Source organism: Cyrtonyx montezumae, unplaced genomic scaffold (assembly GCF_038088225.1).
Source record: "Cyrtonyx montezumae isolate F1298 unplaced genomic scaffold, pur_monq_1.0 scaffold_3, whole genome shotgun sequence".
Classification (NCBI taxonomy): domain Eukaryota; kingdom Metazoa; phylum Chordata; class Aves; order Galliformes; family Odontophoridae; genus Cyrtonyx; species Cyrtonyx montezumae.
In genome coordinates this window covers 137,741,547-137,769,513 of record NW_027072034.1, presented here as the reverse complement: position 1 = coordinate 137,769,513, position 27,967 = coordinate 137,741,547, and the positions used below count along the sequence as shown (strand labels likewise).

The window sequence follows — 27,967 nt, the reverse complement described above, 5'->3', positions numbered from 1 at the left end:
TTCTGTTTTAGACCAGTAGTGATATTGAAGAACTCAGACTGCACTTCAGACTTTCCTCCTCATTAGTGGTATTTATCAAGTTTGTAGAACTCTGCACAGCACGGACTTGAAGTGCCTCATTCTCCCTAATACAGTGGTTACAATTGGTATAAAGGTATGCTTTAATCTGAGCCCTATGTGAAGGAAATCGTTCGTGTTTTTTGTCTAGGGAAGTAAGAGATGACTGCAAGCCCTGTTCTGAACTGATACTGGCAAGAGCAGCAGTGAGGTGTGAACTATGGGAAGAAAAATTGCAGCATGATGTTATCCTTCTTTTTGTGCTTATACAAATTCATGGTTGCCTGGAGGACTTGGTAGCTGCCTTACAGTCAGCTTGGATGACTGAAGAGGGGCATCAACACATGGGACTATTTCCTGGACGGGTAACAGATGAAAACACCTTTTCTTCATACGCACTTCCATGACAAATGCCATTTTGTCAGACTGTCCCTCTGCTGCCATCTGTCACACAGCAATAAAATGCAGTGGAATATTGGTGAGGAGGTTCAACACCTACTGCTATACCATCAACACCCACCTCTGACATCATGGGCCAAAAGAATAACATAGGAGGCATTACTTCAGGAGCAACACTCATTAAATATATAATATAGGTAATGTATATAAAATCACAAAACTGCATTTTTAATGTTTGCTTTTAAAACACACCAAAAAAAGAGCAACAAAACCACAAAACCAGTGGGATACATGACCTTGTTTCTGTGAAAGGACTGCATCAGGCTGGTTTGATGGCAGCGACTGCCGTTCTCAGTGAGCACTCAAGGTGTTCAACAGAGAGTTGTGATGAAGTGTTACTCTTCCCGTGCTTCACCCTTGTTCACAAGTGTACGTACTGCCAAGAGCAGTGACATGAGTAAGGCAGGGGTATTTCTCACTGGTAAGATGGGGCTTATCAAAGTCTGCTAGAGAGACACGATCATGGTTTTAGTTGCAACTCTATACATTCCATTTGAAAATTCACAAGTAATATATTTATGTCAACTGCAAATGGAGTTTCAAAGAAATGAAGTTATTGATGTTTTTTTCAGCAGTCTTGAAACCTATTCTCAAATTCCATTATCAAGACGGAAAGCACAGCTGCATCTTTTTTGCTGTTTACTGGATTGTGTTTAGCCAATGTACTAAAGTCCATGCTATTTGCCATCAACTGAGTTAGCACCACACTTCCCCTCGTGCCCTGGTTGCAACCCAGATGGGGAAAACATTGCACTAACGTTTGGTTGTTGCTGAGGGGCTGGGTGTTTTCAGCCAACATTCCTCACTTTCTCACAGTTTATAATTAGTAAATAGTTGAAAGTTTTATTTCATTTTGTTATCAATTAAAATGTATATAAGCAAAATAATAATAATAATAATAATCCAATTATGATGTACCTACATTCACAACAACACATAAGTCTGTTTGAAACTGCAGCATAATCTCATGAATCTATGTGGTTCTGAGTATACGAGGGTAGTGTGTTACATATCCCTGTTTCTGTTGTGAAAATATCATTCCTTGCTTCTCACTTAGAGGAAACCTAAAGAAATCCTTTCAGCCTTTTCAGTAGAAAGCTAGTTGTTAATCCACCGGAGGATTAACAGACTGTGTGCATGAAATACAGTGTGAGAGCTTCAGACTGGACAGGGAAAAGCTAAACTACATCTAAGCATACACATTGGCTGCACAGGGGAGTAGAAGTGTAATACCAAAAGCAGCACTGCAACTCCAGCTCTCCACTCAGGCAGAGCTGAAGCTGCTACAGTCTCTACCTGAAAGATGCATGCAACCACCCAGCTCTCTTCATAGCCCTGGAGCTAGCAATGCAGAAACATACACTGTGCCTGGGAAGCTTTCCCAGCTTCTAAGCACATCAGCTGCAAAGCAGGTGTAGTAAGTCACCAGACAATGTGCAGCACACTGGTATCAGTCCAACAGGTCTATAGTGCTATTGCTACTCTTTGGTAAACAAAATACACACGATGATTTAATAAGGGGAAAATAAAAACAGGAGAGCTTTAGACTGCCATTTTGTACCTCAGAGCTGCAAGGACTGCGAGCTAAATTATCCAACTGTGTTGAGTTATGTCAAATGAAAGGTGAGTCTTTAGCAGACTAACCCAAATGCCAATGCTTATGCAACACTTGTACCGGATATCAGAACGGAATCACCTCATGCAGACAAAAATAGAAATAGCCATTACTTGATGGTACCCAGAGAAAGCTCCAGATGACCTAAGGAGAACATGCTGAGAGAATGAAGAGCCACTACAAGAAATACCAACATCTGAAAAAAAAAATTCCAAATGACCTATTTATTTGTTTTTAACTACAACAAATTAAAAATGCTCCTTAAAAGTGGTATGTTTAATATCATCCATGAGGGAGAAAAAAGATGGAAAAACGGAAGACAGAAAGCTGACCTTTTGCAGCTGAGCACGCATCCAGCTTACAGAGCACCTGACATAACTACTTTCTCCTGGGAAGAGCACATAGATGGCACTCTGATAAGCAATATCCTGCAACTCTTCTAATGCACGTGGAAGAAGGTAAATAAACCTAGCTAAAAACATATCTTGCTTGTCACTTCTCCATTAAATGACTGCGCTGATGAAGGAGATGCTCTCAAAATAGCTACTCACACCGCATAGGTTTTGCAAACCGGATTTGTGTGGCTGCAGTTTCAGCAAAAAGTTTTTTGTTTTTGTTTTTCCTTTTTCTAAATTATTATATTTTAGCTCTTCTAAAGAGACTTGTTTGCCAGCTCTCCCTTTTTTTAAGGAGCTGAGATGCAAGCAGGAGTTCCAAAACACAGGAAAAACTCGTGCTCTGAGGCCCCTATTAAATAACACCCACAGGGAGACCAAGAATGAGCCCTGCCGATGCTTCAGCAGCACCAAGCAGCAAAACCAGGACGGAAACGCCCACTCAGCTCCTGACGCGACTGAGTCTGCGCATGCGCATACTCTCCTGCTGTCTGCGGGCGCGCGCCCACTGGCACCGCGTAGCTCCGCTTCCCGCCTCTTTTTCGTGCTCGCGGCGTTGCCATGGGGATCAACGGTCGCCCGGACGCCCAACCGCTCATTTGGCTGCGGGTTGCTGTTCGTGCAGCAGGGTTTCGCGTTGTGCTCTGGGCTCCTCGTCCCGGTAGCCTCCTGAGACGACATGAAGAAGATATTCACATTCGGAAAGAAGAAACGGGAGCCGCCGCCGTCCTGCAGCGCCGCTTCTCCGTGCCCCGCCGGTGCGTACGAGCTCCGGCCGAAGAAGCTGAGCAAGCTGCACCGAGCGGCCGCTGCAGGAGTGCTGGTCCAGGTGCGGCAGGCGCTGAAGAAGTGCAGCATCGATGGACGTGACAAGGAGCAGCGGTGAGGGTGGCGGGACGGGATGGGACGGGCGCGGCTGTAGCAAGGAGCTTTTGGGTGATCTGCCTTGGAGGAACTGATCTTGTGGAGGAGGCTCATCAGCCTGCCCGTGATGGGATCTGCTAGGGCGGGAGGGAACGGCCTCAGATTGTGCCAGGGGAGGTTCAGGTTGGATGCTGAAGTCAACTTTTTGTTCAGAAGAGCGGTTGTGCACTGGCACGTGCTGACCAGGGGGGCGGTGAAGTCACCGTCCCTAAGAAATGTGTAGGAGTGATACTAAGGGACACGGTTTAATGCGCAGCGTTGGTGATAGGTGGACAGGTGGACTGGATATCTTGGAGGCCTTTTCCAACCTTTAATGATTGTGTGAAAAAGAAAAACACTCCCTATAAATTCTTGACGAGTTGCAGGATTTTACGTGACCTTGGAGGGAGAAAGATGCTGACTGCTTTCTAGCTCATCTGCTGCTCTGCTGGAGCAGGTGTCCCATGCAGGAGGAACTGTGCCTTCTGTTTGTGCTGCCTTGCCCTGTGTTTTTAGGGGGGAAAATGCATCTGTTCAGCCTTCATAAAAGAAGCTTCAGGGGGGATCTGAGCCATGTCTATAAGTATCTAAGGAATGGGAGGCAAAGGGATGAGGCTGTACTCTTCTCTGCAGTGTGTGGTGATAGGAATAGGGGTAATGGCCACAAACTGAAGCATAGGAAGTTCTGCGCAAATGTGTGTGGGATATTCTTCGCAGTGCAGTGCCGGAGCACTGGCACAGGCTGCACAGAGAGGCGGTGGAGTCTCCTTCTCTGGAGACGTTCAAAACCCACCTGGACGCCCACGTGTGCAACCTAGGCTAGGGAGCTGCTTTGGCAGGGGGTTGGACTCAAAGAGGTCTCTTCCAGCCCCTACAGTTCTGTGATTCGGTGAAACTCCTGCAGGTACTGTTCGGATGACTGCAGCTTTGGATACAAGCACACTGAGTAGTTGTCATCAGACCCTTAGCAGTTTGAAAAAGCCCCTTTCTTTCTGTCTTTAACCTGAAGAAAAGAAGTTTAATTTTCTCATGCGTATTGGAAACACAGCTTTCCCTCTCAGAAGGGGACTTCCTCTGTGATATCCCATTTATATCATAGCTGTAAGCACCAGGAAGGTCAGGTAATATTTGTTTTAGTCAGGATACCAGTGTTCTGCCATCTGCTCTGCCAGAAGTTGTCAGATGTAGAACACTTTTGCACCAAACTGGTTGCAGTAATAACCAAGCTAGTGCATGAATATTATTCCTATATTTTTACTTTAGCATGTTACAGTCAGGCAATAAGTAGACTGTGTTACCCTGACTGAATATATCAAACATTTTGGCTATGGATGTGTCTAGAGTGGATAGTAGGAGGCTCTTACTATTCCATTAAGTGTTGTGTGCAGGTATGGGATTATTTTTCTCAAATGCATTTCCTCTCTTTCTATAGTCTTAGTAAACAACTGGCAGATGGGGAGAACACAGGGGAAGCTTCTGCACGTGATAGCCAAGACATCGCAGTACCTATGACTCCTGACAAGTCTAGTGCTACTGGCTTTACCTTGGGTGCACCTGCTATGGACCGAGGTAGGATTTTTAACTGTGGTAGAGCTAATGAGAAAATCATGATGGTTTCTTCCTTAGGTTGGTTTGTATCTTTTTAGTTTACAGCGCTTAGTATTGATTTTGGTGGAAGCATCAGTTCGACTGTTGCAAGAAGTTTTATGAATGTGCTTGCTTGCGGCTACTTTGAAATTCATTTCAACAGATTGTGAGGACAGTTGTGATTTGTGTTCATTACATCTATCCACTCATACAGTTGTCACCTTCAGCCCATCAAGTTGCTCCATTATTTGAGTTTTCCTTTTGGCAAGGAGGAGAAGGGAAGACGGGGAACAAACTAGGTTAGAGTGACCTTGTTTATTCAGGTGTGCAGTTTTACTTAGAGATGCTCTTTCAGATCCTTGCTCAGAAGATCAGATTGCAACAGCTGTAGTTTTGTCCTGAATTGTTTTATCTTTTGTAGCAGTGAAGCAGCAGATGACTTGCAAGAAGATGCATGTTTTGTTGAGTTCCACAGGATTTCTGTCACTTTGTTTTAATTGTGATAGTCTCACCCGTACTAAGCTCCTTGTAGAAAGTCACATAACTTCTCACCTTCAATTACAGTTGTTTTTGTGCTGTGGAGACATTAACAAAAATTGTCTTGGACAGGTAACTCCATCAGCAACAATGGTACAGTGTTTGTGTATACTGCATCTTTTTGGACATGGTTTGGTTTATGATAAAAGTGATGCTTTTCTTCAGCTCCAATCGGTTTTATTTAAGGAAGACCACAGGACTTTGTGATCCAGAAATACTGTAGCCTTGGCTCGTTGCTTTGTAATTAAAGGAAGGGAACTCCTTTAAAATCCAGGCAGCGTTTATATGCTCATATTGCCCCAAAGGAATCTTAGAAAACCACTGTTTTAGTATAAAGGAAATGTTTACCTTGCCATTTACATTTCAGGCCCCCCTAACATAGGAGATTTTATTTATTCCTTATTTTTAAGGGCTTTGTGTCAGAGTTATGTCAAACACAATTCATTATCTATTACACTTGCTCATCATTTATTATTATTATTGTAAGGTGTTGGGAAGTATAAACAAAGAATACACGGCATATTTTTTCTTCCCAGACTCTTCACAGATATAATAGATTTTAGACCCAAGTGATGTTGTCTTTGACTTAGGAGCAGTTGCTTTGAAATCGACATTGGTTGGAAAAGTTTCTCGTAGGTTGGTTTTGCAGATTTGTTTGCTTGCTCTTCGGTGGGGCTTGATACAGTTGATTTAATCATCAAAATCCTGTTTTCATCCCAAACCCACTCAGTTGCTACCTTCTGTGCATGTAGATAGTTTCTCTTTTTCTCCACAGTAAGGGCTGACAGGCCTGGATCACTTTACAATATGAAGGATTCTTATTCTGAGTAGAAGGTAGACTAAATATTAGGATGGAATTGTTTACTGTGAGGGTGGTGAGACGCTGGTCCAGGTTGCCCAGTGAGGCTGTGGATGCCTTGACCCTTGAATGCCCCAGAGGCATTCAAGGCCAGGCTGGATGGCGCTTTGAGCAGCCTGGTCTAGAGGGAGGTGCCTGTGCCTAAAGCAGGGGGGTTGGAACTCAGTTTAAATCTTAACGGTCTTTTCCAACAGACTCTTAGAGGTGACCCAGCAGGTGAACTGGAGGGCACAGAGGGAAACTTCAGTAGCATAGTAGGAACAATATTGGAATTAATTTTGCTGTCTCTGGCTTGCATCCACACTCTGCATCATGCGATTCCTTTTAATATGCCACAGTTACAGTCCTCAAAGTGTTCGTTAGAGGAGAAGCTGGGATTCCAAGGCAGAGACCAGAGAAATGCCCACTTTGGAATTATTTTCTTTTTTTTTTTGCTTTTCTCTGTTATTTTTCTGCCATTTAAAATGTTGACCTTATTCTTTCTGCTACATTTGTACTTTCTAGTTAGAAGACTGTGAAGAATGTTGAACAGGTCAGCATCTTTGAGAAGTTCGCTCATGATTATTTGAATATCAGAACATGAACCTTTTTATTAATCACAGGCAAATTGATTTCCAGAACTAACGTATTGAATGACCGACCTCTTGGATTTTAAGTAGGAGTTTATTTTTAAGAAAAATAATAATGGTGAAGTTCTTATTTTGAGTTATGTCTTCAGTGACTGTTTTTAGCCACTGTAGCACGTACTAGTGTGCCGTTCCTTCACTGTTTCCCCAAGTTGTTAGAGAATTAGTCTCGGCATTGTAAAGCTCTTAGAAAAGTACATCAGCACTCCTGTGTGATTTATATCTCCTGAGGTCAGATAAAACTTTTCCTATATTCCCCCGTTGAGGAAACAGAGGAAAACAGAAAGGATGAGAAACCATCTTGAGATCTTTTCAACCCAAGCCCATTCTGTGATCCTTTTTATCTGTTTCATAAATGTATGTTTCTGATAATAGCTGTTTTTCCACATTATTGCATGTATTGTGATAAAATCAATATAAACAGGACGACCTTCTGCTCCAGAGAAAAGTGACAGCTTTGTTGTGAAAGAATTTGATGAAGGGATACGGTTCCATTACTTCTCTTTTGAAACACGGATGTATATATGCACACAAATGCACATCATAGTCACAGTGCTTTCTCCCAGTGCTGTAGCTTTGTCTGTGTGCTTTTTGTGTTTTCCAGTCTTCTAAGATTTTAAATTTATTCTGATGTCACTGTTTCGTCTGTGCTTTCCATGCCTTTCCCTTAGTGGATATAGGAATGCAACAATCTCCTAAGCAGACATCAAGAAAAGGAGAATGAAGGAAAGGTATTATGCACAGCAGTATTTTAAATATGAAACATGTCTTGTGATGCACAAACACATCGTAGGTTTATTATCTTGCAGATCCATATCTTGGTGGTTTAAGATCTATAAGTTAGAGTGAATTTGGGGCAGATTTATTTGTTTGCATGTTTTGCATGAGTTCATTATTACTGAATTCAGCATTTGCTTTTGTCGCTTGTGATAGCGTTTTGTTTTTTGGGTTGTATGTTTGTTTGCTTGGTAGTCTGTTCTTCTGTTGCTCAGAAATGGGGAGGGGATTCAAATAAAGTGGAAACAGGCAATCCCTAGGGACTAGATCTCATTTCTGTGTCAATGCATCATGGCTGTGACTTTGGTCTAGCTGAAAGGTATCTCGTGAAATTCTTGTCCTGCCTTGAAAAGGATAGTGTGACCTGGTTTTGATCATTGGTTCTATGTATTATATGTTGAAAGCAAAAGTTCAGATAAGTTAATGAGCTGTTTTGATTAATTCTAGCGATACTTAATGAAGTTGTAACTGAAGTCACCTGTCCAGTGTTTAACTGTTCTACACAGCAGCAATTTTCTGTTGTGTGTGTAAAGTTAGCAGATAGAGTCTTAGTACTGAGTTAGTTAGTTATATGTACTGCAGTATTCTGTTAGCGTTTAAGAATGTTCTGTGTTTGTCTGTAGAGGAAAACATCAAAAATCAGACTGTACGCATTTAACCCATTTAACGTTAGAACATTAACATTGGAAGTTTCAGCCTCTTGGTGAATCTCTCTACATGAGATTTCACTGATTGTGTATACTGTATTGCATCTTCAGAAAGCTGTGTTCAGATCAGGGAATATTCTCAGCTAATCTCTGTGTTTAGGAAATACAGAATTTGTACTCTCATTTGCCCTTCATTTTGTTAATGATCGTTAACAATTAGTTCAAGAACTTTGGGAATGCTGACTTCTATGTGGAGGTCAGATACGTTTGTTTTTCCTTGTTTGCTGGGAATCAAAGTCCTTCTATTTTGTCTTGGTTGTTAAGAGGACAAAAGTTGTTTTCCTACCGTGCAGTTTTCATCAGTACATCAATGACCCGAAGGATATATCTACTTAAAGGCACTTTCATAAAGTTTGCAAATGATCTGATATTAGGGAGATGGTTGGATATGCTTCAGCACAGAGCTGGCATGCAGAGGGACTTTGGCCAATTGGTGAAGTGGATTTGGCAGACACTGTAAGAAATCCATCAAAGGCAAATACCAAGACCCTCATGGTGAGGAACAATCCCTTCCTACAAAACATGGTGGGACTGTGTGACAGGGTGGCAGAAAGGACAGAGACCTGGCAGAGGGCGAGCTGAGCATGAGCCAGCAGGGTGCTGTGGCAGCTAAGAGCTGCAGCCTGGGCTGTTTTAAGAGCAGGAAAGCCAGGAGACGAGAAACGTGATTGTCTGCCCCTGTTTGGCACTCACTAGACTGTGCCTTGATCCTTGGTTGTAGTTCTGAGTTCCTGCTACAGGAGAGGTTGATGGTTCAGCAGTGAGCTAATTGTCTAGGGAGCCATCATTTTTGTGAAGGAGTATTTGCCCCGTGAGAGGGGGCTGAGAAAATGGGCTTACTCAGCCTGAAGAAGAGGGAGCTTTGAAAGGTCCTAACAGTGGCTTCTAATGCGGATCAAAAGACACAGCCAGGTGCTTCCCTGTGATACCTGGCAGGAGGTGGAAGTGCAAGAGCCAAGTGGAAATGGAAGCAAGAAAGTTTCTAACTGGAAATGAAAAGTGTTGCCATGATAAGGATGGCAAAAGAGAGAGGTTGGACCATTTCTCTTCTTGGAGGTGCTCAAGACTACACTGAATAAAGCCCTAACCAACTTTTCCTGACCTGAAAGCTGAGCTGGCTTTAAGTAGTTGGCTGATAGACTTCTGGAGATCCCTTCTGACGCGACTTACCGTATGATCTTAGGTGTGAATTACTACCTCCACTGGACTGATGAAAACTTGCAGTGTAGTATAGCATGCCCGGGTAATGCTCCTTTTGTCTCTTGTATATCCTTTGATGATTCACTGTGGAGAACTGCTGGTGATTCTTCTATCTAAGGACAGCCTTTAGCTCTCAAGTATGCTTTTTGATTTTCTTTATGTTTTTCAGAATAATCCATAGCTTGGAAGAGCAGCAAATAAAATGCAAATATCTCTCATCTGTTTTTATCATTTTATTTTTACAATATAGTTTGAAAAAGCACTGTTTTGTAGATGCTTTCCTTCGTGGTGTTTTTATTGAATTGGCCACTCCAGCTTCCATACTATTATGAACCGTTTTTCCGTGTTCAGTGTTGGTACTGATTAATTTTTACTATGCAAAATCTAATTTCCACTTTTCCATTTATATTTGAACAGCAATAGATGGCATTTCCGGAGGAGGTTCAATAAGGTGAGTCTTCTAAAAATACCAAACACTTACTTGAGAAATGATTTGAGAGAACCAGTATTTATTTTGCTTTGTTTTCTAAGAAGTTCTGAAAAAGAGGACGATAGTGACAGTTGGCATACTACTGACGAAGAAGAACTGAATTTTACCTCCAAGGTACAGTGCCTTTGTAGGAAAATGGCTATGTCAAGTAAGTTATTTTAAGGCAGTTCTCTATTAGATTGCAGTAAACTGCTTTTCCAGACAATTCAATTTTTTCTCCTTAAAAGGAGTCTCTGGTCTGTCAACCTTTCTTCAGCTCTGAGTTTTTCCAAAAAGAGATGTACCTTTGGCAGAACATGCAGTAGATTTATGGTCTGGGGCAAAAACGCAGTAGATACCAAGATAAAAAAACAGATTTTTGTAGCTGTTCATTGAGTCAGATTTGCAGACTTTAGGGGTTGTAAGTTAATAACCTATTTTGTTCTCTTTCAAACTTTGCTATGGTTTCCCCTAGTTTACATGGTAGAATGCTAACTGATAATCAGAAAGAATATTTATTTATCAAAATCTAGTCAAACTGTTCATCACCTGGTTCTCTTTTCTTTCTCACTAGGTTCCTTGAGTGCTTAATGCTTGAGCTGCTCAAATAAGGATTTTTTTCTTTTTTCCTTTCTCTGTGGGATGACATTCCGTGCTTGTACATAATCTCACGCTGCATTATTTTCTTTGGTTTTGGATACTTTGATTTTATTCTTTTTATAAGCTACATCTGCTCACTCCTACTGTTCTTATTGATGTTCTGAAGGATTGACGTTTTTTTCAGTGATGTCTGGAGTATGTAGTCAGTTGCACTGGGATTCTGCAATGATTAGGATTTGGTAGTTCAACACACTCTGCAATGCTGGAGATGGAAGCATGTGTACTTTAAACATCATTCCATTTGCTTACATTGATTTAAATTGAAGTGATGCATATTTCAAGCGTTGTTTTGAAATTTACAGATCTGTCACTGACTGATAGTTTTTTAAAAAAAAAAAAAAACATTTTTCTTGGGATTGTTATGCACCTACAGATAGCTTTGAAGTAAAATAGTCACTGACTTGTATACATGAAGAATGTTTGTGTAATTAAAATTGAAGGATCTAGAAAGCATATAAGTACTTTCAAAAGGAGTCAGCCCTTTATTTACTGTTCAAGATTTGATGTAGGTAAAAGATTTGTTTAAAAACAAACAAGCTAATAAAAATAGATCAAATAATTCTTTTAAAATGTATTTTCATTTGTAGAAGCCACAGAAGCCAAACTTGGCAGTGTGCATTATTTTCTTTGTTTTTGAATACTTTGATTTTACACTTTATATAAACTACATCTGCTCACTCCTACTGTTCTTATTAATGTTCTTATTAACAAAACTTAAGTACTGAAAGAAGGTAGTAGACGTGCAAAAAGAGTGGAGCCTGGGAGCAGAATGGCTGGTATGCTGAGATGCTCAACTGAGATGCTCCTCTCCATTGTGAAAGATTTTTGCAGAGTTAAGATGTGGAGAGAGAAAAGGGCCTGTATAACCAGTGTGAGAAGATCAATGGTCTTGGCCTCTTGGGACACCAAGGCTGCAGGCCTAATTCTGAAGGGAACACAAACCAAGGAGCATGTTGCAGGGACTGTGACACGTGATATGAGCAGTCAGCACCATTGAGGAATAGAGTGTGAAGTCAGAGCTACGAGGAGACTGCAGAGAGGATGCAGTTGGTGGGTTTGAGGCGTGGTACAGCTTTGGTAGATGTTTTGCTTTTTGATTTTTGGGCTGAGGGCAGGAACCAACAGGCTTTCCTAGTAAATATTTTTCTTGGAAGCTTGGAATGGAATTTAATAATTCTGACTCCGGGGAGCACAAATGATTGTAATGTAGCCAGTTCTCCTTGTGGTGGGTAGTAAAAAGCTTGTTAATCACTCACACTGTGTTAACACAGCTCTCAGGGTGTTGTAGACTGCCAGATAGTAGAAAGTGATGGAGGATGGGGAATTTAAGGCAGTTGTGTTCTACATTGTTGTTGATAGTTTTGTTGGTTTCTGTTTGGTCGGGTTTTTTTGTTGTTGTTGTTTTGTTTTCTTAAGTAGTGTACTAAAACATAAAGTCCTTTTAGCCTGCCTTCTCTCTATAACTGGTAAAAGCAATGCTCGTGATCAGAGAAATCTAAAGGAAGAAAAACCATTGTTTCTAAACTACATCCTTCTATTTCCTTCTTAAAATAAATAAATAAATAAGGTGATTCCCTTTGAATTGAGCCCTGCCTCTGATGAGGCTTGTTTACCTCGTGTTGTTGCTGCTCTATGTCTGTAACTGGGGGTCTTTGAAGTTCTTACACGGTAGATTGTGTGTTCAGTTGGTGGTGGGGCAAAGTTAGGTCAAACTGCTTACGTGGGCCTCCTAGCTACTGGCTTTGGAGTTGGTTTTCTAGCATGATGTTGATACAGCGTGGTTTACTGCACATAAAAACTTGTTAGCTGCTCAGGGGAGCTTGTGTGAGGATTGTTTTTCTCACTGTCCAGCTCTATTCTGCCGATGCAGTTGGAATTAAATGGTTGTCTCCCGAGTGAGCAGCACAGACATTTAGATTTTTCTGTATAGAACTTCTATCTTTTGTAGATACACTTAATCCATTTTTCAAAAGTGTTCAACAAATACCGAGTGTGTTGGCTGTTTTTATCCGTTCTGTCTGAGATAAGTAACAAGACAAAAGTGAGCAGGGTCTGTAGCTAGCCCTCCTCTTGGTTGTTCTTTTCTTGTTGTTGTTTTTGCTTTTTTGTGAGGAAAAACAAACTCATCCCCTACCCCTTTCTTAAAAATACAAGACTAAGATTTTCAAGGTAGCCTTAATCTCTGTTAGCTTTGCCTTGTTAGCCTTTAATAGCCTTTAATCAACACAAATCACACTTGTTTTCTTTTTGCAATGGAGTGATTGGTGCATTCTCTCACCACTGTGGGGTACAAGCCCCTCGAGCATAAGCTCCTTGTTTATTATCAACATCTTGATTTCCCATGTTAATTTCTTTTGTGGCTGTCTGGTTTGCCAAGCTTGATCAACATGAGAGAATAGTTCAGATGAGACGTGAGGATGTTTTTTCCCTTTTATTAGAGATATAAAAACCTTTGATACAAAGGTTAAATTAAAGATTGAAGATTAAATTACATTACAGAAAAAACAAGTTTGTACCAATTCTCATGCATGTGTTTTACATTGTACAGTCGGATTCCGAAAGCCTGAGAAAAGTATCACCTGGTGTGTTGCTCCCAGCTGCAGATGAACATGGAGCATGCTTGCTGAATAATTCAGGGGAGCACAACAATGGTAACTTTCTCATAGATTGGATTTGTCTGTGTTTATAGATGTAGAGTAAATAACTCCTAATGATGATACTCCACCAGGGAATAGTATAGAAGATGGTATATTTTAAGTAGTTCTATATAAACAGTTATACAGGTAATACAAAAGAGAAGATGGCTCACCTTTAAGATGACAAGGCTCGCAGAGGACTCCAGATGGGAGGGATCTCCAAGAAGAGATCCTTCCCTGGTGGTGGTCAGCCCTTAAATGGGGTTTGAGAGAGGAGGAACTAGGCTCCACCCCTTCCACCCACACAGGTATATCACCTTCACCTGTGCCCCCATGGCTGACTTGGTGCTCACCTCAGGTGACCAATCAGTGGTTCAGGCCGTGATTCAGCAGTTCCCATACAATAGACAAGTGAACTTTTTCTAGTGTTTTCCATAGGAGCCCTGTTGTGTTCTGGGTGTGTGCTTTAGCAGTGAAGAAATGCTGGGCTCTTGTTAATTAACACCAGTTAACACTGCTCTTGCTGGCCTGGAAGTTCTCGTGTGTGTTGTCTGGACATGTATGTATTTTTTTTGCTTTAATTTGCTGCTCAACGTGGTAAGAGTGGTGTCTGGTTGAGTTAAACTTGAGGATAAATTTAGGTTTTGTTGCTGAGGGTTTCTGCCTGCAGCTTGTGGCATTTACCTTATGACCATCCTGATTGAGCATGAGAGAGCAGGAAAGTTTTGTTATCGGAATAAAACTTGTCTCTTTTTAAAAATGATTTGGCAGTCCAGCTTATAATATGGGTACAACGACATAACTGAAAAGGCTAATCCAATTTTAGCTTAGTAGGCTGGAACCAGATCTTTGCAAGCTTCTGGGAGCTCTAAATCAGCTTTTCAATTGTCTTGAAAGTCTGCTTCATATGATTCAGCTAAGTTAAGTTTGAAATCAGTATGGAAAGGGGGAAGAGGTGATTATGGTGATCCTTCTATGGTACATCTGTGTTACTTGACCACCAAGTGAACTAAAATCAAATCTTGATGTTTTTTTGTTGTTGTAGTAAGTTGTAATAAGTCATGTTCATTACAAAAATGTGATTTCTTCACTGTAGATGAGTGCTCCAATTCTGTCTTTCATGCGCCATCATCATCTGAAGAAGAGATTGTCATGGAAGCCATTGAAAGCTGTGGGGAGCAGGTATGTGAAAACAGATATTATGAGTTATAGTCTGAATTAGTGAACTGTGTTATGCCTTTAGGTAAAAGAAAGCTTACCTCTCAGTAAATAGTTCTGAAAAGAGAGTCTTGTACGTGAGGATTTTATCATCTGAAGTTAGATACTATCTTCTTAGAGTTGTGTAAAATGCTTGCTGCTGCGATGGATACTTGACATCGTCCTGATATGTTTCCAGCCGGTTTGCTTAAACACTGCAGTGTTTTTCTTTGTGTGCAGTGCTGAGAAACAGTGCAGTTGTGATTTTTTTTTCCTATCCAAAATATGTATTCAATTGGGAGCAAGATTTTTCTATTGTCTGATTGTTTCTTTGATAAAATATGCCATATTTTCCTCTTTGTAAGAGAAAGATCAAGCAAAAACCTGAAATATGATGATCTGTCAATGCTTTCTCTGCTTCTGCAAAAGGTAGCCTTGTGTGATCAAGTTAAAAAGTGTTTGAAAATAATTTTTGGAGGCCATTATGGAGGAATATAAAGCAGGCATTTCGTTTGCATTGGGCATACAGGACAGGACTGGGTAGGGATCTCCAGTGAGTGTCTAGAGTCTTCTGTAATACCTCAAGGGACAGTGGAGCAAGTATTTTCAACCACATGCCCAGGCACCGTGGAAGAGGGATGTGAATTTCAAGAGGTAGAGAACAGAACTTAAGTACTGAAAGAAGGTAGTAGACGTGCAAAAAGAGTGAAGCCTGGGAGCAGAATGGCTGGTACAAGCGTTGGCCGACTGAGATTCTCCTCTCCATTGTGAAAGATTTTTGCAGAATTAAGATGTGGAGAGAGAAAAGGGCCTGTATAACCAGTGTGAGAAGATCAGTGGTCTTGGCCTCTTGGGACACCAAGGCTGCAGGCCTAATTCTGAAGGGAACACAAACCAAGGAGCATGTTGCAGGGACTGTGACATGTGATATGAGCAGTCAGCACCATTGAGGAATAGAGTGTGAAGTCAGAGCTACGAGGAGACTGCAGAGAGGATGCAGTTGGTGGGTTTGAGGCGTGGTACAGCTTTGGTAGATGTTTTGCTTTTTGATTTTTGGGCTGAGGGCAGGAACCAACAGGTTTTCCTAGTAAATATTTTTCTTGGAAGCTTGGAATGGAATTTAATAATTCTGACTCCGGGGAGCACAAATGATTGTAATGTAGCCAGTTCTCCTTGTGGTGGATAGTAAAAAGCTTGTTAATCACTCACACTGTGTTAACACAGCTCGCAGGGTGTTGTAGAGTGCCAGATAGTAGAAAGTGATGGAGGATGGGGAATTTAAGGCAGTTGTGTTCTACATTGTTGTTGATAGTTTTGTTGGTTTCTGTTTGGTCGGGTTTTTTTGTTGTTGTTGTTTTGTTTTCTTAAGTAGTGTACTAAAACATAAAGTCCTTTTAGCCTGCCTTCTCTCTATAACTGGTAAAAGCAATGCTCGTGATCAGAGAAATCTAAAGGAAGAAAAACCATTGTTTCTAAACTACATCCTTCTATTTCCTTCTTAAAATAAATAAATAAATAAATAAGGTAGTTTTTTTATTTTTGTGGCATGATCGGATAAGTCTGCAACATCATCACTTGGCTTAACCGTAATTTCCTTTTTCTTGGTAATTTGTCTATCTGCTTATTTAAGGTTAAATGTATTTTAGAAACTACTAACTTGGTAGAAAGGACAGCACATGTAAAGCAGACTGACAGAGCAGAAATTTCTCCTCAGGAAGCCCTAGCAAAAAACAAGGAATCCCACAGTGCTGACAAGCAGTTAAATCTAAAATCGTGGGAAGGAAGATATGAAAGAATGTGGCTTGAAAATGAGAAAATGGAATTGAAAGCAATTTTTAAAAAGGTTACAGCAAAGCTGAAGCAGCTGTTTGGTGAAATTGATGAATCTGAAAAAACTACGTCCCTTGCGGCAGAAGTGGCAGAAGATGACTTCAAGGAAGAACTGGAGAATTTTTGTGTTTCATCTTGGGAGACAGAATCAAGTAATAAGTTAGAAAGTAAAGGTGAATTTGGAGTTACGAAACTTAACGCAGACCTAGAAGAACCCAAATTGGAAATTGTCATTTCAAATTGTGCCGTCCTTCCTGATCACAGTAATTTAAATGCAAACATGGACAATATCTGGAGTGCAGATGAAGAAGACTGTGCTAAGTGCACAGATAATACAGAAGTACCTCTAGCAAAAGGAGAGGAAATGGAAGAGAATGAGAATGGGATTAGTAGGAATGTAGAGGTAAGTCCTGAATATTCCCTGAGACATTGTCTAGAAACAAATATTTTGGATGGCATTTCTAATATTCCCCCTAAAATAAGACGGATTTCCACAAATGATGAAAGTACACTTGGTTTGATAAGAGAGAGGAAATTTGACAAGGATTTCCAGAGACTGCCTTAGTGAAATCAAGGAAATGGGAGGAATGGAAATAAAAAACTAGAGACTAGAGTGGTACTTTTCTCAAAACCTTCTAATTACGTTGTGGGGAAAACAAAATGTAGTGTTTCTGTTTAACAATAGGTGGCAGTCAGTTCCAGTGTAAGTAGTGATCACCTCACTGCTGTAAAAAGAAATGCATACAAGTACACCAATTTTGATTCTCAGTCAAGGAATGAAAATAGCTTCTGAACAGGGTCTTGACTAATCTCTTCGTTTGCTGTGATTTGTGCATGGTGTGCCTTCATTGCCTTTCACTAAAACTCCTGATTGCTGTGAAACTTTCTGCTTGTGAGTTTGGGGTTTCTTTTTCCTCGTCATTAAGGAAGTGCTCCGTCATACATGCGCTCTTTATTTTGTGTTTCTACAAGTAATGGTGTGTAGTCCATCTAATTCCTTATCCATCAGTCATGACTTATTGTTTCTGTCCTAAGGGCTGTGTTTTTTTGTGATACTTTAAATCATGAGTGAAATCAGAGTATTTTCAATGACTTCATACATTTTGTGGAGCAATTTTTTGTTTTTTGTTTTATTTTTCATTATTTCAGAAGTCAGCCTTAGATTCTTTGGTCTTACATACAGTTTTTATCGCCTTTAGGAACAAAAAAATACATGAAGCTTAACTTTCTCTTCGTAGGTTGAGAAGGAAGAAGGGAAGCAGAAACATTTCAAAATGCAAACAATGGAGAAACAAGATCTTGATAAATTCAGTACACCAGCAGGCGATATTACCAGTCAACCAGTGAAAGAAAAGCTTGCTCTAAGGAAGAATGAAGAAAAAACTGAGAGTGAAAAAATGATAGAAGAAGAAATGCACACAGAGAATTCTTCATCTGAAGAGAGATTAAAATTAACAGAAATGCCACTAAAAAGGTAAACTAATAAAATAATCTGTAATTTTTATTTGTAATATTTAGGGGTTCTAGCTTCAGGGTTTTTCTGGTCTTGTGTTTGAAGCACTTTCCTCAGTGAAAGCTATGCCGAGTTGTCCCATGATTCTCAAGCTTTTAAAAATATGTTTTTCTAAGAACTGAGTGCACATTGGACGTTCAATTTTATTTCACTGGAGGAGATAGAGATCTTGTGAATTTCTTCCTTAAAACGGACACTAATGGGGTCTTCAGAATCTTAGCTGGAGATTGAGAAGAAGCTATTTTCCTAATAAATAGCCACTCAGAACAGAAAAGCAGAAACTTAATTTATTTTCTCCCTTTTCTAGGAGATGCTAGTGTTCCTCGTGTACTTGTTTTCATTAAACTCAGATCCCCTTTGTCAGGAAAAAGGGAAAGATAATATTACCAAACAGGTCTAAAAAGTTTGAAGAAGACACAGATGCTTTTGCATAACTCTAGGCAGGATTTTTTTATCTGTGTCTTCTTGAGGAAAATCTGTGCTCTATGTGCATCCCCTGATTGGGACAGAGAAGCGTTACAGCTTGAATGTTTTCCAAGATCTTGGGAATCAAGTCTGTGTTTTATCGCAGACATCTTTAGTCTTGTTTTTGTTGTGTTGTTTTTTTTCCTAGAGTGTTTCTTTTTTTATATAATGTACGCAATTGGTGATTTTTTTTCTTTCTGTTCAATGCTGTAAATCTGTTCTGAATGCAAAAAGGAAGAAGAAAAAGAAGAAGAAAAGGCAGTCTTCAAAGAAGAAGGCTAAGCAGAAGATTCAAGGATTAATGGATGATAGCACTGTCAGTGAAACATCTCAAGATGAAGAAAGGTACTAAATATAAGGAATATTATAAATAATTTAATAATTACAAAAATTGGCCTGAAAACGAAAGGTAAGATTTATAAACTGAATGCATAGGGATTGTTCTATGCCAAACAAGACCTGGGGGTACAGGTGGTTGGCGAGCTGGATGTGAGCCATGTGGAGAAAACAAGGTACAGTGGGTACAGGCTGCACTGGGAGAAGTATCATCTTGGTATAAAAGATGTTTTTGAAGGAGAACAGTCAATTCCTGGAACAGTCTTCCCAGTGACATGATAGAATTTCCTGTGATTGGAGATCTTCAGGGCACAGTTGGACTGGGTGCAAGATAGTCTCCTTTAGGCTCCCTTTCCCCACGTGGACCTAATGACCCTTTAAGGTCCCTTTCAACCTGAACTGTTCTATAATTCCTAATACCATGCAGAAAACATAGCCATTCAGTACACATAAAGAGGTGTTTTTGTTGTTTCTTTTTTTTTTTTTGCCTTCGACTACATGTAAAAAAGTTTTGTTATTAAACTGTAGTTTAATTTTCTTCTGAAACTAAGTTTTCAGAGCAATTTCAGTTATTGTTTGTAATGCAGTATAAGCATTCCAGTACTGAAGTGTCTTTCTGTTTTCCAGACGTGCAACAAGAACAGGGAGCAAGAAGAAAAAGGTACTGTAAAATTACGTTTTTATCAGCTTTTAATCACTTAAAGGGTAATAGCTTTTACATCAAGTTCAAGATGCAAACGATTTCTGCTAGTATGCAACTTTGTACTGTTTTAGCCAAATCTCTGAGTGAGAAGATGAATTGTTCTTGCATTTATAATGATCTGCAATAATATAGTGTTGTATACTTACCACACTGTATTGTCCGTAGGTCAGCACACAGATGGCTGTTACTGATGACCTTGATTTAACACAGTCCTCTGACACAACTACATGGGATGCTGAGTGGACAACTTCAAACTGCAAAAAAGCTATGTTGCTGTTAGAACAGCTTAGTGCGGTTTATGCAGGTAAACTTCTAAATCACTTTGTTTTCTGTTACAAGTTCCTCTCTTTTTTCCTGCTTGTACCTCTTAGTAAGTCATGACAAATTGCTCCCCAAAATATCTTTGCCAAAAAAAAAATATACATAATCAAATATGCTTGCATGTATACACATAGCTTGATATAAATATAAGCAGCACTAATTTTCTTAATCTTTTCTAATAATTCAAAATGCACATATGGATTACCTGCCCTCTCACTTCTATTCTTCAGCAGGACAGGAGGTGAAAATAGAATTTAAAAAGTTCAAGAACTGACACAAAGGCAGGGCCATCACTAATTGCTGTCATGGGCAAAACAGGCTCCACTTGGGGAAAATTGATTTCATTGTTTGCCAATTAAATTTGGTAGTGGGAAAGATAAAAAGAAATAAATGAAACACCTTCCACCCACCACTTTCACACACTTAATTTTGCTCCTTCAGCCTCTTCATGCTTTTCCCCTGCTCTAGCATAAGTCCCTCTACAGGCTGTAGTGCGGGCTGCAGGAAAACACCTGCTCCATTATGGTCCTCTCCACAGGTTGATTAGGAATCTGCTTCCACACCTGGAGTGCATCCTCCTTCCTCTCTCTCCTTCATCTTACCTTTACGTTACCACTGCTATTATTTACGCTTTTTTTTTTTCCTCCTTCTCTGTCTATGTGGTATTTTTTGCCCTTTCATATACATGCTTTCTGGGAGGTACCATGAGCTTGGCTGATAGGCTAAACTGTGTCCTGCAGTGGGTCTGTTGGACTCGTCTGTATTTGGCACGGTCTTCTCTGTCTGTCTTACAGAGACTTGCTGAAAACCTTGCCACCTAGCCCCAGTACAGCAATGAATTAAATAGATTGTACGTGCAATCTCGTGTATTTTTTTCCTCCATATAGGTTCTGCTGTGCCGCTGAAAATTCAAAACATACTCCTTGAATATGAACAGATGATAGGTCGTGAAAAAAACCACCATACAGCTGTCCAGAGCAAAGCCTGGAAATTGGAAAATGAAAAAGAGGAGTTGCAATTAATAGCAGAAGAGACTAAAGATTTGAAATCCATGTTGGCTCACCAAGAAGTTGAATTCAAAAGTGACATCCAAAGCCTTAAGTATGCGATCTTGTATTTGATCATGTGTGTTATCCTGATCACGTTTTAGAAGATGCTGACGGTCTAGCCACCAACAACGTGCCATGTCCCCTAGTGCTACATCCATGTATCTCTGAAGTACCTCTATGGATAGGGAAGTACAAGTATTTTTAAGAGTCGCGCTTCACAGATTTTGTCTTTGTACCTTCCGTTTTTATATAAAATTAGGAACTGTGGCAACTCCACAGACTGCCAATTGAAGCAGTTTAGTGGGTGTGTTTGACTGAAGGTCAAATTTGAGATCATTCCCTTGTCCTCATCTGCTAGATGCAGATGGTTTATAATTACTGTTTACACTATTTCAGGGGAGTGGCCAGCAGGCATTATACAAAATACATCAAGAACGAATTCCAAGCCCTGCACATGGGATGGAGGGATCCCTTGTGAGGATAGCCAGGGAAATGCTCGGGTTTGTGAACTGCTTTGCTGAGAAGGCCCTGGGAGCTTTGGCAGATTTAAGCCTCACAAAAGCCAGAATGATCTCACAGCCCTGTAGGCCGAGAGTATCCTGGCTTCTGTTAAGAGGAGCAGAGCGTCAAGAAGCTGAGGGGAGTGATAGCTCTTGTTGGTCTTTTTTGCTGCACCGAGTCCAACTTTTGGACTCTCCATACATGAGATCATAATCAGCATGTGTGAGTGCAGCGGAGGCATTCTAGGCCGATCACAGAGCATGGAGCACTTCTCTCTGTGAGAAGAAGTCGAGGAGGTGTGTCAGAAGTCTCCCAGTGTCTGGAAGGGGATTATGAGTAAGACAGAGCAGTTCCTAATTTGGCCTGGATTTGATTCTGAATGTTTTTCAAAATTCCCAAACATCTATAAATTGCAAGGAATTAATTTTTTTTCTATATGAAATCTCAAAACTATTAGCTATACATTTGTAAAAGCTGTACTTTTTGAGAAATTAAAGCAATAATTATAAGCCATTTAAATCCTAATGTTACAGCCAATCTTTTGAGCTATTTATTAGTGGTCACTACTAATGAAGCAGATTCATTTTCCAGACTTAGTAAAGCGGATTTTTTGGGGCACCTCTTTATGTTCATAGTTGCTTTCTTATTTGTTGACAAAGATATTGGAAAAATATTCAAAATAACTACCAAATACGAACATACTTTCTTGTTTACTTACTGTGGACACGCAGTGAACAGTTTTAACCACATCAGTGAACAGTTTTAGCCAATCAAACTGCTGATGGTTTCAGTTATTAAAAAAAATAAAGCCTCACATTCTCCAAGGCTTTTTTTATCAGATTGAAAATCAAGTTGCTGATATTCCTCCTACATGTAGATCCAATGACTTTTAGAACTGTGCTTTTCAATCATTCTGAGCTTAACATTTCTAAATCTGTTTTTGGAATACTGTCCTTACTCTTTCAGAATAAAAATAAAAAGGTTACTCTACACGTGGTGAACAGTTGTTGTAGTCTTAGAGGAGGCTTGCTTAAAAGTTTTTGGATCTGTCTTAGGTTAAGTGATGTGCTTTTTTGTTAGCACTACTTGCAGTCTCCATGAGTTCTCACTATGTAGATGATGTTCACTACATCAAGAACAGTTTATTTTGATATTAAAAGTTTATGGTATTTTGATCTGGTGAGACAGTGAGCTAATTTTGAATGAAGTGTGCACCTGTAATGTGAAGTTTTGGGGTTTTTTTTTAAAATTTTAGAAGTGTACATTCTTCATATCTGCCTACATAAACTGGAAAATACATGATGAATTTTATACGTCACTTAATGGCTTATTTGTCAGTCTTGTACAGCTCACGTACAAGATGTCTTCCACCACTAATGGGTTGAAATTGGAATTTAAAAGTTTAAAATTACAGCAAAAATATTGCATTTGAAAAGATGTGGCATTTTTACAGTTTGTTTCTGCGAGCTCATAATGTGGCATATTTACTTTTTTGTCAGTGCTTTAATTCCTCAAATATTCTCTTTAAAATCCCAGATTTTCTTTGAAACAAGAAGAGGAAAGGAGGCTTAAAGCTGAAATGCAAAATGAAACAATGAAAGAACAACTGAGGAAGAAAGAAGATCAGTATTATAGAGAGACAGAGAAGAAACAACAACTTGAATTGCATGCAAGGAATTTAGAAACAGAGTTAATATCGCTGAGAAAACTCTTGAAGCAGGTATATTAAACATTCAGTTTTTCTGTATATATAATACTGTATTCTGGGATGTCCACTGAAAATGTACCTTGTTTGTGCAACAGGCATTAGGTAATTATCTTGGTACATTTTGAGGACATATTACAAACATAGTAAGAGCACATGAAAATGGTCCTTAGGGATCTTCAGTGGCCACACTGTTCTGGCAGGTGCAATAAATAGTTAGCATCACCTCTTTCAGTTTGCCTGAATGTAATGGCAGTGTGGTTTGCATTAGTTTGCCTCCTGGTCTGTTTGTTCAGTTGGTCAGTCCTCTTCTGGGTCTCACCTCATTAGTAGTCTTCGTAAATCTCGTACAGCTCAATTTGTACAGCAGTATTGCTAGCTTTTGGTAAACTGAAAATATAATGACATGTTCTGAAGCATTTCTAAATGTTAGCACTGAGTTACAGATGTAGGCTTAAGCCCTTGCAGTAGCATATAGTTAATGGAATTAGTGTGCTTTTGGAAATGTTACTTGTTGGCTTTATGCTGTTCTTACAGGCAGGTCTTTGCCTGTAAGCATATAAGTGTACATCTCTATTTTCAGTGTGTATATATAGTATGTTAGAAAGATAACTTGGGTTTCTGCTTAAACTCTGTACATTTCCAAGAAAGGTAGTTTTACCTTTTTCTTTTGTTACAGAGAGTGATTCGTTAAGTATAAAACTTTAGAGCGCTAATTTTTTGCAACAGGTTGGAAAAGACCTCCAAGATCATCAAGTCCAACAGCAACCAAACCATACTACCCTAACTCTAACAACCCACTGCTAAATCATGTCCCTGAGCACCACATCCAGATGGGTTTTAAACACATTCCGGGATGGTGACTCAACCACCTCCCGGAGGAGCCTATTCCAGTGCTTAACCAGTTAACATGCAGTGCTTAAACATGTTTATTTGCAAACATGGAAGATTGATGTTCAGGCCGTTCTATGATTTTATGATAAACAGCTCTTATTAGAATTAATAGAACGTAAGAATGCAAAGAATGAAACAGGAAGGTATTGCTAATTGTGATTTTGCTCAGGATTCACAAGTTTCATTATATTGCTGTAGACTGAAGAAGAGCGTGATGAAATACAGATGCAGCTCACTCAGGAAAAGAGTGCTAGAGCCCTACAAGAAGGAATTTTGAACAGCCACCTGCAGAGGCAGAAGGATCTGGAAGTACAGTCAAGGAAGACTATGGAAAAAAATTCAGAGGTAAGCAGTTCCATTTCTAATGCATGTGATTATATTTCACTGTGCTCATTCTAAAGTCATAAGAAAAATAACTCTTTGTGCCTGTTGGTGGATTATCTACAGTTTATCACTATGACCTGGTTTTGTTACTGCTTTCTTTAAAAAACTCTGGATAGCAGCATCAATCCCATATATACCTGAATTGCATGTGGAAGTAGGAAGCCACTGGAAAATAAGATGCTGTTTACCCAGTTTCTTAAGCTATCTGCTGTTCTTCATTGTGTAGTTGTTACCATCATTTTTAAGGTTTTTAGTTGTGAAACACACAGATATTTTGGGATTAACTAGGAAAGAACTTGGTTGAGGCTGTTTGTGATCCCATTGCTTGGGTTTTGAAATGATTATTATACTACCACCACATTTTTGTTTCCATTTTTTTTCATCATTTGCCTGTATCAATTATTTTTATCTCAACCCATGAGTTCAATTTTGTTTCCAGATCTCTCCCTCATCCCACTTAGCGGTGAGGAGTGAGCAAATGACTGTGTGGTGCCTGGCTGCCTGCCAGGTTAAACCACAAGTGACTATTTATTCATGTCCTTTATCACTCAGGAATCTGACACTAGTGAAAGAGAAAAGGATCTGTTGTACAAAAATCAGTTACTGCAAGAAGAGATTGCTATGCTAAGACTAGAGTTTGATCAAGTAAAACTAAGGCACCAGGAGGATGAAGGAAAATATGTAGTGGACAATGAGACTATGAAAGAAAAAAATGAAGATCTTAAGAAGGAACTTAAACTGAATGAGGAAGCCTTAACACAGACAGTACTTCAGTACAGCGGTCAGCTGAATTTCCTCAGAACAGAATCTGCAGTGCTAACTTCCAAGCTTGAACAGACAAAAGAAATCAAAGACAGACTGGCAATAGAGATTGAATCATTCCGTTCTCGCTTGAACGCTGCTGTCCAGGATCTTGAACGTCATCAGTCATTGAAAAGTGATGTCGAACGAACATTTCAGAGAGAACGTGAAGAGTGGCTTCGTTTACAAGACAAGCTCCATCATGAGCTCTGTGATATGCGAGAAGCCACCAAGGGCTTGACTCAGCAGCTGAGTAAAATGGAAAGCAAAGCTAGTAGCCTAGAAAATGAGCTTCACCGTTTGAAACAGACACTTCAAGAAGAAACACTGCTTCTAGAATTGACACAAAAAGAATTAAATCAAGCCCAGTGGCAGGCAAAGGAAAGTCATCATGCTTGGCAACTTGAGAAAGATCAAGTCAGCAAATTTATGATAAAGCAGGAATCTATGCAGGAGCGATTGGCTCAGTTCCAAAGTGAAAATATTTTACTCCATCAGCAGCTGGAAGATTTGCAGAACAAGGGGATTATGAAAGAAAAGGCTGTGAACGATGTCCAGGACAGATTTAATGATACTTTCAACAAACTCAGGGCTGATACTGAAAAGCAAGTTTACCTCGTGGAAGAGAGAAACAAGGAATTAAATACCGAGTGTACTGATTTAAGGGAACAAGTCTTTAAACACGAGACTGACAAAGTAGAAAGAGAGGTAAGCTATACAACTAGAATAAATTAAAATGCTTCAGTTCATAAAATGACTTTGTATTTCTAAAACGCATCAGGTATGTTATATGCATAGGACTGAATTTTGTAGTTTTGTTCTGGTTCATTGTTTTTCTCTTGGAGTTAAGGAAGACTTTGGTAAATGGTCACTGCTCAGATCTGAGCAGAAATTAGAGAAATACAGGGCTTGGTCAAGAAGATGATCCTTCAGAATTTTTTCATCCTTTCTCCTTAGTCCCCTGTAGAGTGCTGCTTTTCTACACATATTGCACTGTTAACACAAAAAAAAATAGTATTAGAAGAACCATCCAATATTCAAAGGTTGAGAGGTGAACATGCAGATAAGTGAAGTGATGAGGGATGGATTTATAGTATGTTCATGCAGAAGAAAGAGTAGGAAAAAACACTTCTTCTTAAGATGATAGAAAATTGAAGTGTTAGTGTTATGCAGTTATTAATTTATGTGTGTGTTTTAGGAGTTCTGAGGCATGTGCCAATCCTCCAAGAAGTTGATTTCAGACACTGATTGAAGTATTACGTATTTTCTGATGTGTAGACTTATGTAAATGTGTTCATTCTTTATGATTCTGCAAAAATCTGTTTAGCCAGATGGAAGAAAGACTAATTAGGAAATAAGTAAATCTCCTCCTGAAAATTGATTGAGTGCATGAATATGAAATGTGCTGCCATGCAGATTACTAGCATTCTTGGTGTCTTGAATGTGCAAGGAACAAGTATTGCTCCCATATCTGCATGTAGATTACAGAAAATGAGAAAGACTGGAACATAACAGGGATGGTAGGAGCAAGGATTTCCTTGTACCTTCTTCAGCAAAGGGGTTGGACTCAGATGATCTCTTGAAGTCCCTTCCAATGCCTGCAATTCTGTGATTGTGAGCAGTTATACAGCTGTAGGTAATGGGAGAATACATTATGAATGTTCTTAGAAGTAAAGTATTCTCGATTCCAGGTAGGGTAATGATTAAGAAGTTGGCTTAACCATTTTGGTTAATCTTTCTTTCCTTTCTAGAGAATAGGAAATGATCACATTCAGTTTTTAGATGCCTTGATAATAAAGTTTGTGTCCCCCAACGATTTGAGTAGTGAGCTGAAATTACTCTTCTGTCAGATAGATGCCTTATTTTTGTTTATTTTTAAAGGCAACATTGGAAAATAACTCTTAGAGAGTTGTCAGTTGTCTTAACTTGTGAATTGTTTTATATTCTTCCTCCCCCCTTTTGAAGTTCCTAGATACAGAACATATTAATCCACAGTGAACTCAGTAAGAAGGCTCTAAGAGGATGTGATTCAGCATCTTCTTAAAGCTTCAGAGGAGATTCAGGAACACATGTGGATTTAATTATGCCTGCATAGTGAAAGAAAAGCACAATGAATGGTCTAATATAAGGTCACACCTTTGATCATTGGAGTTACATCTGCAGTCAAACATTGCAGCAGAGTTCTTTGTGTTTTCTTAGGGGAAAAAAATACATGATGGCAGTGTGCTTGTGTGATAAAGGTTACTGTGTGCAAGTGCCTGCTGGTGGAGACAAAATTTCTTACCTTTCAATTCACTCTGAAGACTGAATTATATCATCTAGACAGTTTAAAGAAGTAAAGTGATATGTCATGCATTTCCTCCTGTTCTTCTGTTTCTTCAGTGTACGGTCAGACAGCTGCAGCAGGAGCTTGCTGAAGCTCTTAAGAAGCACTCTATGTCAGAAGCATCACTTGAAGTTACTACACGGTGCCGCAGTGATCTTGAGGAAGACAAATTGCGCTTGCAAAAGGAATTGGACAGGGTGAAAACCAAGGTACAGATAAACTGTAACTCATACCTATAAATCCGAGGGTGTTTTTCCCTGTTTCTGGTGTAGAAGAGAAAAATTATGTTCTGAATGTGAGTAGCAGAGAGGTTAAGAGGTTAGCAGTGATACCCTGTCATAATTCATGAAGCCATTGAAATCTTTGCCAGCTGGCCTCCTTCCTTTGTAGTGCAAGAAAAGAGTTACTGGAATCATGAAAAAAACCCCAACTATTTTCTTTTGCAAGTAGGGGAC

At 39.6% G+C, this 27,967-nt stretch overlaps 1 protein-coding gene across 1 annotated transcript in view; it reads left to right on the top strand.

The window, feature by feature from the left end:
* LOC136051474 (ankyrin repeat domain-containing protein 26-like) overlaps positions 1-27,967 on the top strand; it is a 50,477-nt gene that overhangs the window by 12,337 nt on the left and 10,173 nt on the right. The window contains 17 exon segments of the mRNA XM_065740913.1: positions 4,862-5,016; positions 7,719-7,769; positions 10,140-10,173; positions 10,254-10,326; positions 13,400-13,502; positions 14,584-14,669; positions 16,315-17,078; positions 17,584-17,593; positions 17,753-17,987; positions 18,702-18,837; positions 19,456-19,489; positions 19,697-19,835; positions 20,740-20,953; positions 22,939-23,122; positions 24,200-24,346; positions 24,938-25,894; positions 27,569-27,721. Of these exon segments, the coding sequence (XP_065596985.1) occupies positions 4,862-5,016; positions 7,719-7,769; positions 10,140-10,173; positions 10,254-10,326; positions 13,400-13,502; positions 14,584-14,669; positions 16,315-17,078; positions 17,584-17,593; positions 17,753-17,987; positions 18,702-18,837; positions 19,456-19,489; positions 19,697-19,835; positions 20,740-20,953; positions 22,939-23,122; positions 24,200-24,346; positions 24,938-25,894; positions 27,569-27,721 (3,475 nt within the window).